Here is an 18,534-nt window from a genome sequence, read left to right as displayed (position 1 = left end):
TATGCATTTTAAAAAAAATATCAAAATTGTGAATTTTTGTTAGCCATTTTAATATTAATGATGGAAGAGAAAAAGCAGCATTTTTGGCATACCATGCTTCATTAGAGTCATATCCAACTCTTAGAGACCCCATGGACTATACAGTCCAGGGAATTCTCTAGGCCAGAATATTGGAGTGGGTAGCCATTCCCTTTTCCAGGGGATCTTCCCAACACAGGAATCAAACCCAGGTCTCCTGCATTGCAGGTAGATTTTTTACCAGCTGAGTCACAAGGGAAGCCCAAGAATACTGGAGTGGGTAGCTTATCCCTTCTCCAGCAGATCTTCCGAATCCAGAAATCAAACAGGTCTCCTGCATTGCAGATGGATTCTTTATCAACTGAGTATCAGGGAAGCCCACTATTTCAAGAAACATTTAAATGCAACTGAAATATATTGTCACCCTGCTTATTTAACTTATATGCAGAGTACATCATGAGAAATGCTGGGCTGGAAGAAGCACAAGCTGGAATCAAGATTGCCAGGAGAAATATCAATAACCTCAGATATGCAGATGACACCACCCTTATGGCAGAAAGTGAAGAGGAACTAAAAAGCCTCTTGATGAAAGTGAAAGTGAAGAGTGAAAAAGTTGGCTTAAAGCTCAACATTCAGAAAACGAAGATCATGGCATCTGGTTCCATCACTTCATGGGAAATAGATGGGGAAACAGTGGAAACAGTGTCAGACTTTATTTTGGGGGGCTCCAAAATCACTGCAGATGGTGACTGCAGCCATGAAATTAAAAGACTCTTACTCCTTGGAAGAAAAGTTATGACCAACCTAGATAGTATATTCAAAAGCAGAAACATTACTTTGCCAACAAAGGTCCATCTAATCAAGGCTATGGTTTTTCCAGTGGTCATGTATGGATGTGACAGTTGGACTGTGAAGAAAGCTGAGCGCAAAGAATTGATGCTTTTGAACTGTGGTGCTGGAGAAGACTCTTGAGAGTCCCTTGGACTGCAAGGAGATCCAACCAGTCCATTCTCAAGGAGATCAGCCCTGGGATTTCTTTGGAGGGAATGATGCTGAAGCTGAAACTCCAGTACTTTGACCACCTCATGTGAAGAGTTGACTCATTGGAAAAGACTCTGATGCTGGGAAGGATTGGGGGCAGGAGGAGAAGGGGACGACAGAGGATGATATGGCTGGATGGCATCACTGACTCGATGGACGTGAGTCTGAGTGAACTCTGGGAGTTGGGGATGGACAGGGAGGCCTGACGTGCTGTGATTCATGGGATCACAAAGAGTCGGACAAGACTGAGCGACTGAACTGAACTGAAATGCAAAAAATGATTTGAGCAGGGTATGGAGAAGGTATTGTTACTGATTGAATGTGTCAAAAGTGCAAATTTTTGTGAAGTTTTACAAAGTTTCATGTTTGAGATTCTACACTAGATAATGTTCCATGGTCTAGTAGACCAGTTAAAATTGATAGTAATTAAAGTGAGACACTTTTGAGAACAATCAATGTGATACCACACATGTATAGCCAACACATTCAAGATACCCAAATCAAGAATTGAAAATCATTTGCACCAGTGTGGTTAGGTTAATTGCTTTGATATTTGGGTTCCACATAGTTAAGTGGGGAAAAAAAACTTCTTGACTATATTTCTGCATGCAATTCTCTCATTAAACATAAAGAAAACATTTCATTTTAAAAACAAAAGTGCAACAAAGAATGAAAAGTGGATACTGTATAATAGATAGAATTATGAAGTTGCCTGGCAAATGGCAGAAAATAGTGGAACTAAATGATGAATATGTTGTTCAATAAAATTCTTGGTAAAAATGAAAATGTGCCTTTTATTGATATTTAAAAACTGAAAGAACTTTTTGGCCACCTCAATTTTATCTAGGAATATATTCCATGCATGTATATATGTAGGAATTACTTAAATTACATTCATGTTGCACATATAAGATTTTTGTTATAAAAAGGATTTTAGAATTTTCAGTATATTATAATTTAGATGGGCTTCAGAAGGACCAACATCCACTATCACACTATACAGAATGAGAAACTGGGTTTAAGTAAGCCTTCAATATTATATTATTATAATGTTAATATTTGAAATCAATTTGTTGATTAATATATGTAATTCTATAGCACGGTTTCATTGTAGGAAGCCATTCATAAATTATGGAATCATTTTAACAATAACCTGGGCTTTAAAATTATATGCAAACATTAGTCACGTGTAGTAGAGTCATACTGAAATCTCTAAATCAAAATCACAGATTAAAATCTCTAGATTATGCTTTGGATCTCAAAAAGCACCTCCTTGTGATTGACATTCTAAATAATAATGATGATCCCTTAGCAGTTAGGGAAGTGTAACACTTTTTATTAGTAAATGAATCCTTGAAAGTTGTATAAATAAAATGCATTAAGAAGAAAATTCATGCTGGGGTAATATCACAAATAAATCTGTGAAATAATTCAAAGGATAAATCATATTTCATTTACTTTAAGTAAGCCATCTTCTCTCCACTCCACTTGCGTAGAACTGTGCCCAGTTTTGCACCATACTTAAATTCTGTCACAAGGCCATTTCCAAAGTACTCACTGCTTGTAATTGTCTCACCACCCAGATCAATTACCTCATAGAAATGAAGAAAAAAATATCATTTTAAGAAAGAATTTTCAAGAATTTTCACTAATAAGTTAAAATTATATAGAAAATAGCTTTATACTATTTATATGAAATGCCCCCAATAGTTTTCCTTATATTAAAATTCTTATTTTTCTTTGCTAAAATATATACTACAATATTAAAAGGAGCATGACAAAGTAACCTGTTGTCCTGTGAGAATGCTGTCCAAATTAGTCTTATTCATAAATGATAAAAGTAGCTCATATTTACATAGCACTTAATGTCTGGCTGACAATATTTCTCAGTGTTTGATAAATATTACCTTTTTAATTCTCCAAAGTATATAAAGATATAACCATTATCATTATTCTTTTTGATAAATTTTGAAAAAATTGTTTCTCAGGTTGATCAATTTACTATACATCTAAACAGTGCTCTAGCCAAGATTTAAAGTAGATAACCTGTCTTAAGACAATTACCATATTATTATCTGTCTTCTATAATGAACTCTGGGGACATTATATGACATAGAGATTTTTGCAACCTATATAAATTCTCAGAACTTGCATAAAAAACCTCTTATGATAAACATACAGTCTCTGAATAAAAGGAGGTTAAGGAACACTCTTCTATATAAATGATTCATCCATTAATCTACAGAAACTGTGTTTTTAATGAAATCTGCCATTTATTTTCTGATAAATTATTGATGAATACTGATGATGAATTATATTCTGATGAATAAATAAATGATATTATTTTATATGGATATGATCCATAGATTTGCAAAGAGTCAGATATGACTGAAGTGACCTAGCATACACATGTATTGGCATACCTCTTGGTAAATGAAAGGTCTACTTCCTTCAGGGAACCAGCTTGTGTTTAGATTATGCAGTTTATCCAAAATTGCCTTTATGTCTCCAGGCCACATGTGCTTAGAAGCATCAATTCGGAACCCTGCTACACCAATGTCAATGAGTCGGTTTAGATATTCAGCAATTGTGGAGCGCACATAATCTTTCTCCAGTGCAAGATCAAGAAGACCAAGCAGACGACAATCTCTGACCTACAGAGGTAAAACTTTGTGATTGATCCTTGGAACATCACCTCCACCTAAGAATCCCTTTAATTATTTTCATTTATTCATTAATAGTAATAGATATTTCTGTAGTGCCTTCTTTGCACTGGTCTCTTAGGTTACTGAGATCCTAGTATAGACATACCTTTGAAATATTTTTCATTGTAAAAGTGGAGAATGTAGAAAATACAGTGTATGACCTTTTTCATTGTGAAAAATTAGATTTAAGGAAATGTTTTAAATATTGATTTGAAATTATTATTTTTCACAGACTTGGAATCTTGTTTTATAAACAATCTAAACTAACATTTAAAATGGAGATCAGTAAGCTACATATGGATAATAAAAAGCATAGATAGCTAATTTTTGTTAAGTACCTGATAAGCAACATTATAGCTCTTAAATTCTCCATTTCCAGTTTTACATTTTCCATCATTAAAATCCCATCCAGAGTATGGGACTGCTGGGAAATCCCTAGTTCCAGGGTTGAAGTAACTTCCACAAGTACTGCTCGTTCCCGCACTCACACCACTTCCAGTCATATGATTAATTACAGCATCCACATAAATGCGGACCTGAAAGAAAAATTTCTATTTCAGTTTGGCTTACAGAGAGGTAGAAATTTATATTATTATTTAAAGTTTATAGCACGTTGATGACACTGCAAAATATTTGTTATTTTATATCTTACCATCTTAGAAGAGCAACAGTCAAGTAAAAAAGAAAGCACTGTGAACTGAAGCCCTACATGCATTCCAGCCACTTGGTCAAATGGCTCAAGAAGTAAAGAACCTGCCTGAAATGCAAGAGATGCAGCAGACATGAGATCGATCCCTGGGTCAGAGAAAATCCCCTGGAGAAGGAAATGGTAACCCACTCCAGTATTCTTGCCTGGAAAATTCCGTGGACCAAGGAGACTGGTGGGGTATAGTCCATAGGCTTGCAATGGGTCAGACATGACTGAGTCAGCTCTGAGTATGATAAATTAAATGAACTCCAAACTATCAAAACTATAAAAAAATGCAAAGACACTATTATTGGCAGGAGATCAGAATCAATTGAGGCAGGAGAGATTATTGATTTTTGAAATTACATGGGTCATCCTAAAAAAAAGAAGCCACCCTCTACTATCTATTTAGGATCAGAAGAAATAAAATTAGGTATTGCCTTTCATTATCCTCCTTATCAAAGAGAAAATAATTACATATCATCATAAAACCTGTGGGAAGGAAGACCTGGGATTATGGGTGGAGAAACAAGTCACATGAACCTACCAGCAAATATTATAAGTATAATTTCCTATTCAAAACTGGAAAACTTATTTCCCAGGAATGTGTACAGGAAAAAGGGTTAAAAGTTGCTATTTTGCTTTAACCTTGTGGCCTTAAACTTTTCCTTCATCTTCTTTAGTGGACAAATGGCATATATACAAATAATTAAAAAGCTGAATATTAGGTAACAACTAAATTTTATATTTTTAAAATATAAAATTTAAAAAAATATAAAATGTATTTATAGCTAAAGTATGAAGTAAAATTTCAAAATATATGAAAATTATTCTGCTTAAAAGGAACAAGAGGCAAGAGAGATAAATTATTTTTCTATATAATATGTTTAAAGAAAACTTTAATTCACTTACACCAACATTGTTACATCTAGTCACCATGTCTTTGAATTCACTTTCATTTCCTGATCTTGTACATAACTTGTAGCTAACTGGTTGGTATCTTTCCCACCAAGGTCTTGAAGGGTCAGTAATCACAACATTTTCATTGGGTGGGGAGATCTACAAAAAAAGAAGCTTAATAAGTATCAAATTATGGCTTATTTTATATCATTGAATATTTTAGAAACTAATCAATAGTCTAAAATTACTTCTGAATCTTTGTATTTGAAGATACATTTCTTTGCAACTATTGAATATCCTGGTGAAAAAAATTATCTTAGAAATAAAACAAAGTCACCAACAATTTCATATTTTTTTTCCCTCACAAAACTGTTTTACTTAGAGTACTTTAATTGTGAAGTAAAATTTTGTCCCAGCTTTCAGACACAGAGGATACTACCACTTACTCACAGCACAGCAAAGTCTGCAACTTATACAATGAACAATACTCACCTGAACCCCTCCAAATCCTTTGGGGGCTAAGTATCTCTCACATTCAAGAGCAATATCAAACCAGCGCCACTCAAACAGATGGACAATAGATGTCCGTCCAGTTTTGGTGTGTGGGGCATACTGAGCCCAGCAGAACCCAATCACTGAAAGCAACAGAAAGAACTTCATTTTGCATTGAGGTTGTCAGTGTTCTTTCCAGCAACTATCTATATTCCTGTAAGAAGCATATTTTACAAAGCAAATGTTAACATGAATAAACACTTGGACCACAAACTCTTTATTCATAATCTGAAGAGAACTATTAATAATAACATTAAACAGATGAAGAACATCCATAAAATCTCCTAGGAATACCACCTAAATCAGTGGTCACCAACATTTTTGGTACCAGGGTCTTGTTTCATGGAAGATAATTTTTTCCATGGCTACCCAGGGGTGGGGGATGGTACAGGTGGCAATTCGAGTGTTGGGAGCAATGGGGAGTGGCAGATGAAGCCTTGTTGGCTCATAAACTGCACACAACTCCTGCTATGAGACCCAATTCCTAATAGGCCATGGACCAGTACTGGTCCATGGCCGGAAGTTTGGAGAGTCGTGATCTAAATGACCTTTTATAACAATGTTTTCCTTATTGAGAGAATATTAAAATATATATAAAGTTCATAATCATGCATTACTTAGCTAGGATTAGACCTTATTTTTGAAGTCCTTTATTAATAGAAGGAAAAACAATTGGAGTCAACTGAATTCACAGTCAAAATATTGAAAATATTTGTAACATTTCAGTTTCAACAAAACAAAACAAAAACAGACTATTCAATTCCATTCTGGTTTTACCCCCAACCAAAATTTTTAATCATTTAATTTTCTGCACCAAGATTTAAGAAACTACTTGGAAGATGAATGACCATGAATTGAGGAAACAGACCTTCCTCCCTCCCCTCTTCATCAAATCCTGTGCTTAATGGCATTGGCTATGGCAGTAGAGTATGGCTTTTTTCCCCTCTTATTTCTTATAACCAAGTATCTCTTATACCTGATAAAACACTGTTAATAAATTTACATCCATTTTCCATATTAATATACATGAAATTCTACTAGAGAGAATATAGTACAGGTGGAAAAAAGTTAATCATTCAACAAGCATTAACATAGTATCTGTTTTTTTGCTAAGAACATGGATAATATTCAGGATACAGTGATGAACAAGACAGATAAGATACTGTTCTCGAGCAACTTACATTATAGGGGAAAAGAAAGAAAATACATGAGTAGATAATATTAATAGTAAAACAATGTAAGACGGCAATAAGAACTAGTATTACATAACAGTGTAATAAAATAGAAAATGACTTCACCATCAGTGTATTTTAGACTAAATAGTCAGGGAAAGTACATTTGACAAAGTGATTTTCAAGTAGAATTTGAAAGATTAGAAGAAGGCAGTTATTTTAAGATCAGAAAAAGAGTAATCTAGTTAGAAGAAAGTGCAATAGTAAAAGCCCAAAGTAGGAAAAAGCTAAGAATACTTAAATGACACTAAAAAGATAAAATAAATAAAAGTCAGTACAACTAAGGCAGATGGCAAAGTGGAGAGGAAAACAAGATGAGGTCAAGAGAAACAGGCCAGATCATGTAGGGCCCTATGGAATATAACGAAAGAGAAGGCCATTGATGGTCAAAAAAAGGGACCTAAAATATTCTGATTAACTTTTAAAAATAATTCGTGCTGTGCTGTGAAGAAAGTAGCTTATAGGAAGACAATAATAGAGGCAAACAGATCAGTAGGCTTTTTCAGTGGTCTAGGAAAGAAGTAAATGTTTTGGACTGGGGCAATAACAGAACACATTTCACAGGTAAAAAGGCAATAGGTTTATAGATATATTAGAGCTCAAGAATAAGGGAAAGAGAAAAACTAAAGAAGTGGGTATTTGGTGACACCATTTACTAAGATGAGGAAAAATGAAGTACTATCTTCATGGAGGAAATACCAAGAGCACTCTATGAATCCTAATGCTTTGCTTCAGTCCTTTCTTCAACCCACTTTGTAAATAATCTCTATGTTCAAATTTAAAAAAAATATTATTTAGTTCAAGCTGCTGTAACAAGAATACCATAGACTGGATGGCTTATAAGTAAACATTTATTTCTCACATTCGTGGAGTCTAGGAAACCCAAGATCAAAATATCAGAAATCCAGTGTCGGTGAAAGCTCCCTTCCATGATCACAGATGGACATTTTCTTCTTGTATCCTTACATGGTGTATACCATTGAGAATTTTACACTTTTTTGCTTCTTACAAGGACACTAATTCTATCAGGGGAGCTTTACTCTCATGACTTTACCTTAAAAAAATTACTTCCCAAAGGTGTCACTTCCTAATATCATACCACTGAGAGGTAGCGTATCAACATCTGAATTTTGTTGTGGAGTGAAGCACAAACACAGTCCCTAACACCCATCCATTGCAAAACTAAAAATCCTTTATACTTTACAAGCAACTTTATTCCTTCATGACTTTTAAGAATTTTCAAGTTCCCTTCTATCACCCTTGAATAACTAGTAATTATTCTTCCTTTCAGATGCATAAAGCATCTTTATGAAGTTTATCTTGATAGTAAGGTAGGACTATTCTCTATGATAGTTTTTTAACTTATACGATATTAATAAGTGATATTTGATTAATTCTGTAAAAAGTAAGTATTTATATGGCCATCATTCTGGAACAAATTTTCTTAAGGGTAGACTTCATTGTTAATGGTCCTTGCAAAACAACTAGCATAATGGCTTATGTGATCAATAAATGGTTGCAACATACAGACTCTAAAATTCAGGTACTGTGTAAGACATTGGTGTAGCTTTGGTTGTGTCCACACTGATTTTTTTTTTAAAACAAATGAACATTATGTCAGAAATTGTATAATATAGTCTACTCTAATCATTGCAGAAATTTTGCACACATAAAGGAACTAAGGCTTAGAGAGTCTGAATAAATTGTTCAGGCTCACATAATAAGTTACAAAGTTGAAATTTGATAATCATCCTAGCACAGGTTAACATTTTATGTACTACAACAAAGTTTCTCGTAGAATTTTTGAGTTGTAATGTCCAATATGGTAGCCACAAGGAACAGTTCACGATTAAACCCTTGAAATACGATCCCTGTCAGTCAGTCTATCCCATCAGGAAGCTTTCATAAGCCTCTTAACCTTCTCCATCAGAGGGCAGACAGACTGAAAATCAAAATCACAGAAAACTAACCAATCTAGTCACAAGGAGCACAGCCTTGTCTAACTCAATGAAACTATGAGCCATGCTGTGAAACTACACAGCCATGCTGTGTAGGGCCACCCAAGACAGAGAGGTCACGGTGGAGAGTTCTGACAAAATGTGGTCCAGTGGAGAAGAGAATGGCAAACCGCTTCAATATTCTTGCCTTGAGAACCCCGTGAACAGTATGAAAGTGCAAAAAGATAGGACACTGAAAGACGAAATCCCCAGGTAGGTAGGTGCCCAATATGCTACTGGAGATCAGTGGAGATATAACTCCAGAAAGAATGAAGAGAGAACCAAAGCAAAAACAACATCCAGTTGTGGATGTGACTGGTGATGGAAGTAAAGTCCCATGCTATAAAGAGCAATATTGCATAGGAACCTGGAATGTGAGGTCCACGAATGAAGGCAAATTGGAAGTGAACAGTCAGGAGATGGTAAGAGTGAATGTCAACATTTTAGGAATGGGCAAACTAAAATGGAGTGGAATGGGTAAATTCAACTCAGATAACCATTATATCTACTACTGTGGACAAGAATCCCTTAGAAGAAATGGAGCAGCCCTCATAGCCAACAAAAGAGTCCAAAATGCAGTACTTGATGCAGTCTCAAAAATGACAGAATGATCTCTGTTCATTTCCAAGGCAAACCATTCAATATAACGGTAATCCAAGTCTATGCCCCGACCAGTAATGATGAAGAAGCTGCATTTGAAAGGTTCTATGATGACCTACAACACCTTCTAGAATTAACAGCCCCAAAAAGATGTCCTTTTCATTATAGGGGACTGGAATGCAAAAGTAGGAAGTCAAGAACACCTGCAGTAACAGGCAAATTTGGCCTTGGAATACAGAATGAAGCTGGACAAAGGCTAATAGAGTTTTGCCAAGAGAACGCACTGGTCATAGCAAACACCCACTTCCAACAACACAAAACAAGACTCTACACAAGGACAGCACCAAATGGTCAACACAGATATCAGATTGATTATATTCTTTGCAGCCAAAGACAGAGAAGCTCTATACAGTCAACAAAAACAAGACCGGGAGCTGACTGTGGCTCAGATCATGAATTCCTTATTGCCAAATTCAGACTTAAATTGAAGAAAGCAGGGAAAACCACTAGACCACTCAGGTATGACCTAAATCAAATCCCTTATGATTATACAGTGGAAGTGAGAAATAGATTTAAGGGACTAGACCTGATAGACAGAGTGCCTGATGAACTGTGGACAAAGTCTCATGACATTGTACAGGAGACAGGGATCAAGACTATCCCCAAGAAAAAGAAATGCAAAAAAGCACAGTGGATGTCTGAGGAGGCCTTACAAATAGCTGTGAAAAGAGAAGTGAAAAGCAAAGGAGAAAAGGAAAGATATACCCATTTGAATGCAGAGTTCAAAAGAATAGCAAGGAGAGATAAGAAAGCCTTCTTCAGCAATCAATGCAGAGAGATAAGAAAGCTTTCTCAGCAATCAATTCAAAGGAATAGAGGAAAATAATAGAAAGGGAAAGACCAGAGATATTTTCAAGAATATAAGAGATACCAAGGCAACATTTCATGCGAAGATGGCCTCAATAAAGGACAGAAATGGTATGGACCTAACAGAAGAAGAAGATATAAGAAGAGGTGGCAAGAATATACAGAAGAAACTGTACAAAAGAGATGTTCACAACCCAGATAATCAGGATGGTGTAATCACTCACCTAGAGCCAGACATCCTGGAATGTGAAGTCAAGTGGGCCTTAGAAAGCGTCAGTGCAAACAAAGCTAGTGGAGGTGATGGAATTCCAGTTGAGCTATTTCAACTGCTAAAAGATGATGCTGTGAAAGTGCTGCACTCAATATGCCAGCAAATTTGGAAAACTCAGCAGTGGTCACAGGACTGGAAAACGTCAGTTTCATTCCAATCCCTAAGAAAGACAATGCCAAAGAATGCTCAAACTACCACACAATTGCACTCATCTCACACGCTAGCAAAATAATGCTCAAATTTCTCTAATCCTGGTTTCAGCAATACGTGAACTGTGAACTTCCAGATGTTCAAGCTGGATTTAGAAAAGGCAGAGGAACCGGAGACCAAATTGACAACATCTGCTGGATCAACGAGAAAGCAAGATAGTTCCAGAAAAATTTTATTTCTGCTTTACTGACTATGGCAAAGCCTTTGACTGTGTAAATCAAAACAAACTGTGGAAAATTCTGAAAGAGATGGGAATACCAGACCGCTTGACCTGCCTCTTGAGAAATCTGTAGGCAGGTCAGGTTAGAATTGGACATGGAATAACAGACTGTTTCCAAATAGGAAAAGGAGTAGGTCAAGGCTGTATATTGTCACCCTGTTTATTTAACTTATATGCAGAGTATATCATGAGAAACGCTGGGCTGGAAGAAGCACAAGCTGAAATCAAGATTGCTCATAGAAGTATCAATAAACTCAGGTATGCAGATGACACTACCCTTATGGCGGAAAGTGAAGAAGAACTAAAGAGCCTCTTCAGTTGAGTACAGTTCAGTTCAGTCGCTCAGCCATGTCTGACTATTTGTGACCCCATGATTCACAGCACACCAGGCCTCCCTGTTCATCACCATCTCCCGGAGTTCACTCAGATTTATGTCCATCGAGTCCATGATGCCATCCACCCGTCTCATCCTCGGTCGTCCCCTTCTCCCCCTGCCCCCAATCCCTCCCAGCATCAGAGTCTTTTACAATGAGTCAGCTCTTCGCATGAGGTGGCCAAAGTACTGGAGCTTCAGCTTTAGCCTCAGTCCTTGCAAAGAAATCCCAGGGTTGATCTCCTTCAGAATGGACTGGTTGGATCTCCTTGCAGTCCAAGGGACTCTCAAGAGTCTTCTCCAGCACCACAGTTCAAAAGCATCAATTCTTCGGCGCTCAGCCTTCTTCACAGTTCAACTCTCACATCCATACATGACCACAGGAAAAACCATAGCCTTGACTAGACGGAACTTAGTCAGCAAAGTAATGTCTCTGCTTTTGAATATGCTATCTAGATTGGTCATAACTTTTCTTCCAAGGAGTAAGCATCTTTTAATTTCATGGCTGAATTCACCATCTGCAGTGAATTTGGAGCCCAAAAAAATAAAGTCTGACACTGTTTCTACTGTTTCCCCATCTGTTTCCCATGAAGTGATGGGACCAGATGCCATGATCTTCGTTTTCTGAATGTTGAGCTTTAAGCCAACTTCTTCACTCTCCTCTTTCACTTTCATCAAGAGGCTTTTTAGCTCCTCTACACTTTCTGCCATAAGGGTGGTGTCATCTGCATATCTGAGGCTATTGATATTTTTCCCAGCAATCTGGATTCTAGCTTGTGTTTCTTCCAACCCAGCGTCACAGTTATCCAAGTCTATGCCCCGACCAGTAACGCTGAAGAAACTGAAGTTGAACAGTTTTATGAAGACCTACAAGATATTTTAGAACTAACACCCCAAAAAGATGTCCTTTTCATTATAGGGGACTGGAATGCAAAAGTAGGAATTCAAGAAACACCTGGAGTAACAGGCAAATTTGGCCTTGGAATGCGGAATGAAACAGGGCAAAGACTAATAGAGTTTGCCAAGAAAATGCACTAGTCAAAGCAAACACCCTCTTCCAACAACACAAGATAAGACTCTACACATGGACATCACCAGATGGTCAAGACTGAAATCAGATTGATTATATTCTGTGCAGCCAAAGATGGAAAAGCTCTATACAGTCAACAAAAACAAGACCAGGAGCAGACTGAGGCTCAGATCATGAACTTCTTATTGACAAATTCAGACTCAAATTGAAGAAAGTAGGGAAAACTGCTAGACCATTCAGGTATGACCTAAATAAAATCCCTTATGATTATACAGTGGAAGTGAGAAATAGATTTAAGGGTCTAGATCTGATAGATAGAGTGCCTGATGAACTATGGAATGAGGTTCGTGACATTGTACAGGAGACAGGGATCAAGACCATCCCCATGGAAAAGAAATGCAAAAAAGCAAAATGGCTATCTGGGGAGGCCATACAAACAGTTGTGAAAAGAAGAGAGGCGAAAAGCAAAGGACGAAAGGAAAGATATAACCATCTAAATGCAGAGTTCCAGAGAATAGCAAGAAGAGATAAGAAAGCCTTTTTTAGCGATCAATGAAAAAAAAAAACAGAGGAAAAGAACAGAATGGGAAAGACTAGAGATCTCTTCAAGAAAATTAGAGATACTAAGGGAACATTTCATGCAAAGATGGGCTCGATAAAGGACAGAAATGGTCTGGACCTAACAGAAGCAGAAGATATTAAGAAGAGGTGGCAAGAATACACAGAAGAACTGTACAAAAAATAACTTCACGACCTAGATAATCATGATGATGTGATCGCTAATCTATAGCCAGACATCTTGGAATGTGAAGTCAAGTGGGCCTTACAAAGCATCACTACGAACAAAGCTAGTGGAGGTGATGGAATTCCAGTTGAGCTGTTTCAAATCCTGAAAGATGATGCTGTGAAAGTGTTGAACTCAATATGCCAGCAAATTTGGAAAACTCAGCAGTGGCCACAGGACTGGAAAAGCTCAGTTTTCATTCCAATTCCAAAGAAAGGCAATGCCAAAGAATGCTCAAACTACCGCACAATTGCATTCATCTCACATGCTAGTAAAGTATTGCTCAAAATTCTCCAAGCCAGACTTCAGCAATACGTGAACCGTGAACTTCCTGATGTTCAAGCTGGTTTTAGAAAAGGCAGAGGAACCAGAGATCAAATTGCCAACATCCGCTGCATCATGGAAAAAGCAAGAGAGTTCCAGAAAAACATCTATTTCTGCTTTATTGACTATGTCAAAACCTTTGACTGTGTGGATCACAATAAACTGTGGAAAATTCTGAAAGAGATGGGAATACCAGACCTCCTGACCTGCCTCTTGAGAAATCTGTATGCAGGTCATGAAGCAACAGTTAGAACTGGACATGGGACAACAGACTGGTTCCAAATAGGAAAAGGAGTGTGTCAAGGCTGTATATTGTCACCCTGCTTACTTAACTTCTATGCAGAGTACATCATGAGAAACGTTGGGTTGGAAGAAACACAAGCTGGAATCAAGTTTGCCTGGAGAAATATCAATCACCTCAAATATGCAGATGACACCACCCTTATGGCAGAAAGTGAAGAGAAGTTAAAAAGCCTCTTGATGAAAGTGAAAGAGGAGAGCAAAACAGTTGCCCTAAAGCTCAACATTCACAAATGAAGATCATGGCATCCGGTCCCATCACTTCATGGGAAATAGATGGGGAAACAGTGGCAACGGTGTCAGACTTTATTTTTTTGGGCTCCAAAATCACTGCAGATGGTGAATTCAGCCATGAAATTAAAAGATGCTTATCCCTTGGAAGAAAAGCTATGACCAACCTAGATAGCATATTCAAAAACAGAGACATTACTTTGCCGACTAAGGTCCGGCTAGTCAAGGCTATGGTTTTTCCTGTGGTCATGTATGGATGTGAGAGTTGAACTGTGAAGAAGGCTGAGCGCCGAAGAATTGATGCTTTTGAACTGTGGTGCTGGAGAAGACTCCTGAGAGTCCCTTGGACTGCAACCAGTCCATTCTGAAGGAGATCAGCCCTGGGATGTCTTTGGAAGGAATGATGCTAAAGCTGAAACTCCAGCACTCTGGCCACCTCACGAGAAGAGTTGACTCACTGGAAAAAACTCTGATGCTGGGAGGGACTGGGGGCAGGAGGAGAAGGGGACGACCGAGGATGAGATGGCTGATGGCATCACGGACTCGATGGATGTGAGTCTGAGTGAACTCTGGGAGATGGTGATGAACAGGGAGGCCTGGCACTCTGATTCATGGGGTTGCAAAGAGTCAGACACGACTGAGCAGCTGAACTCAACTTTACCAAAAACACTGCATATGGTGACTGAAGCCATGAAATTAAAGGGCACTTACTTCTTGGAAGGAACGTTATGATCAACCTAGACAGCATATTAATAAGCAGAGACATTACTTTGCCAACAAAGCTCCATTTAGTCAAAGCTATTGTTTTTCCAGTAATCATGTATGGATGTGAGAGTTAGACTACAAGAAGAGCTGAGCAGTGAAGAATTGATGCTTTTGATCTATGGTGTTGGAGAAGACCCTTGAGAGTCCCTTGAACTGCAAGGAGATCCAACCCATCCATCCTAAAGGTAATCAGCCCTGAATGTTCATTGGAAGGACTGATGCCAAAGCTGAAACTCCAACATTTTGGCCACCTGATCCAAGGAGCTGACTCATTTGATAAGACCCTGATGCTGGGAAAGATTGAAGGCAAGCGGAGAAGGGGACAACAGAGGATGAGAGGGTTGGATGCCATCACTGACTCAATGGACATGAGTTTGAGTAAACTCCAGGAGTTGGTGTTGGATAGGGAGGCTGGTGTGCTGCAGTTAATGGGGTAACAAAGAATTGGACACGACTGAGTGATGGAACTGAACTGAGACAGAAACATGTTATATATGGAAAATATACTTCAGATTTTGAAGAGTTAGTATGAAAAAGAATGTAAAAAATTGATTTGTATGTTGAGATACTTTGTGATACCTTGTGCTGTGCTGTGCTTAGTCACTCAGTTGTGCCTGACTCTTCATGACCTCATGGACTATAGCCCGCCAGGCTCCTCTGTCCATGAGGACTCTCCAGGCAAGAATATTGGAGTGGGTTGCCGTGCCCTCCTCCAGAGGATCTTCCCAACCCAGGGATCATACCCAGGTCCCCCCTATTACAGGATTCTCTACCCTCTGAGCCACCAGAGAAGCCCAATTAGGCTAGACAAAATTTATCATTAACATTAAATCCCCTAGTTTCTTTTTACCTCTTTTAATATGGCTACTAAAATTTTTACATTACATATGCGGTTTTTATTATATTTCTATTGGACAGCATTGTTGTAGCACCTTTATCATATTAAGCCTGAGAAAAGACAAGTCCATGCACAAATACAAATAACAATAATAAAGTGAAAGATATAATCATTATTTTAAGAGACATGTGAGTAAAGTGTTCTGGGATTCTATTTATAGGAAAATCCTTTGTGACTGACAGGAATAGAGGAATGTAATATTGCCTTGCCTTATCATACTGTTCATGGAGTTCTTAACACAAGAATGCTGAAGTGGTTTGCCCTAAGAATTGATGCTTTTGAACTGTGTTGTTGTAGAAGGCTCCTGAAGTCCCTTGGGTTGCAAGGAGATCAAACCACTCAATCCTGAAAGAAGTCAGTTGTGAATATTCATTGGAAGGACTTATACTGAAGCTGAAACTCCAATACTTGGCCACTTGATGCAAAAAACTGACTCTTTGGAAAAGACCCTGATGCTAGGCAAGATTGAAGGCAGTAGAGAAGGGGATGACAGAGGATGAGATGGTTGGATGACAAAACCGACTTAATGGACATGAGTTTGAGCAAGCTCCAGAAGCTGGTGGGAGGGGAGGCCTGGTGTGCTGCAGTCCATGGCGTCACAAAGAGTCAGACACAACTGAGCGACTGAACTGAACTGACTGAAAACTGCCCTGAAGAATCAGTTTTTAACGAAAAGAGATAAAGTGAAATGGTTTTTAAATAAGAAAAAAAAAATGTGTATCAATTGTAGGAATTGGCAAGGAGAATAGCAAGAAATTAATATAGTTTTATAGAACACTGAATTAGAAGTGTTGGAGCAATAGGACTTAGTTAAATTATATTGAGGGTCTTGCAAAGTCAGGGAGAAGTAAGCAGACTTTTCTGAAAATTATGAGAAGCTACAGAAGGTTTTGCTTGTTTTTAAAATGGAAAGTAACATGATTAGAGTTTCTGGAGTATAGCAGATGGATTGGCAGGCAAAGATAGAAACTTATGCAGTAGTAAAACAGACTAGTGATGAAAAACCTGAACTAGGATTTTAGCAGTAAAAATAAAAATTAGAGACTATGTACCAATAAGTGCCACCCAATGAATGACATTTGGCAATATCCATATTTTTGTGGAATCTCTTCCTACATAGATTATGGAGTTGGTTTATAACTTGTTTTGTCCAGAGGGATATCAGCAAACCATATACAGACACAGTCAGAAGTTTGATTGTCATCTGCACATCTCTTGAAAATCTGAGACTATTGTGGTGTGATAACTGGGATAGAAGACCATGTGGAGAGATTTAAGTGGCCTGAGCCTTTCCAATCATGTGAGCTGACCTACCAGCTAACTGTAGTTGAACTATTGTTCCATAGCTAAATCTGTAGAAGATCTACTTAGTCGACAAAGAGATATCTGAGACATAGTAAGTTATTATTGTTGTTCAGTAATAATGAATTGATATAAAGGGGAGAGAGGCAATAGATTTGTGTGTTAGTTGCCCAGTCGTGTTGACTCTTTGACCTCATATAGCCTGCTAGGCTCTTCTGACCATAGAATTTTCCAGGCAAAATACTGGAGTGGGTTGGCATTTCCTTCTCTGGGGGATCTTCTAACCCAGGGATCAAACCTGGGTCTCCCACATTGCAGGGAGATTCTTTACTGTCGGGGCCACCAGGGAAGCCCAGCAATACATTGGGTGGAGATAATTCTATAAAAATGGTAGCTAATCAAATGTAGGGGAATAGAGAAAAGGAAGCATCAAAGAGGACTCTATGACTTAAATGTTAGTGACTCTATGATTTAAAAGTTAGTGAGTAGAACAATGACAATACTATTATTATTCATAGTGTAATCTAGAGGCAGACTTGGTTTAAGGACCCTGAAGAGTGAATATGGGATATATTGAGTTTACTGTATTAAAAAACACTAGATATGAAGAAAAAAGAGAGATTTGGCATTTTTCAACAAAGAAATGATAGTTTCCAAAATGACGCACAAAATGTTTAACAACTGAGTTAGCACAGACACCAACCAATCAAAACAAATAGGTCAATGCACTCTGGTGGGATTATCAGACCTGGAGAGCTGGACTCTTGAAAGTTGACAAGAGACCAATACAGATGTTGAATCCAATGTTACAGCTTTGCAGTCTATATGATGGAGCAGCTAGGAGGGAACATATAAAGTTGCCTTCAAAGTAGAGAGAAGAGTTTAATTACCAAATAAAAGTTTTCAATGAGAAGACAGGAAGGAAAATTTGCAAAGAGGACAGAAACTAATTGAATATAGATGAATATTAGAAACAGAATAGCAAAGACTGAATAGAGAGTGGATGACATAGCACTGATGGTGATAAAGCGTTGAGAGAGAAGAAAAGAATCATTTGAACTTCACACTTAAGGTTTCAAATATTAAAATGTAATGGTTAAGAATGAGACTTTAGGAGTTACACAAAATATAGTTTAAATCCTGACCTTGACATTTATCAGCTGTGTGATTTATAAACTAGAAAAATTTATCTATAAACTAGAAAAAAGCAATATATACTGCATAGA

General features: G+C 37.6%; 1 protein-coding gene across 5 annotated transcripts in view; it reads right to left on the bottom strand.

Annotated features, from left to right (window-relative positions):
- The window catches only part of LOC138445257 (alpha-amylase 2B), a 75,238-nt gene that overhangs the window by 5,186 nt on the left and 51,518 nt on the right, over positions 1-18,534 (bottom strand). For 3 of the 5 annotated variants that reach the window (XM_069599142.1, XM_069599126.1, XM_069599147.1), the window contains exons 2-6: positions 5,845-6,058; positions 5,365-5,511; positions 4,103-4,300; positions 3,483-3,713; positions 2,518-2,651 (exon numbers count right to left, since the gene is read on the bottom strand). In XM_069599142.1, the coding sequence (XP_069455243.1) occupies positions 2,518-2,651; positions 3,483-3,713; positions 4,103-4,300; positions 5,365-5,511; positions 5,845-6,012 (878 nt within the window). In that variant the 5' untranslated portion in view covers positions 6,013-6,058. Of the gene's footprint in view, positions 1-2,517; positions 2,652-3,482; positions 3,714-4,102; positions 4,301-5,364; positions 5,512-5,844; positions 6,059-10,824; positions 11,032-18,534 lie in introns of all 5 variants that reach the window. The other 2 variants (XM_069599134.1, XM_069599156.1) reach the window with 2 other exon arrangements.

The sequence above is a fragment of the Ovis canadensis genome, chromosome 1 (genome assembly GCF_042477335.2).
Source record: "Ovis canadensis isolate MfBH-ARS-UI-01 breed Bighorn chromosome 1, ARS-UI_OviCan_v2, whole genome shotgun sequence".
Classification (NCBI taxonomy): Eukaryota; Metazoa; Chordata; class Mammalia; order Artiodactyla; family Bovidae; genus Ovis; species Ovis canadensis.
This window is presented reverse-complemented; position numbering and strand designations above follow the sequence as displayed.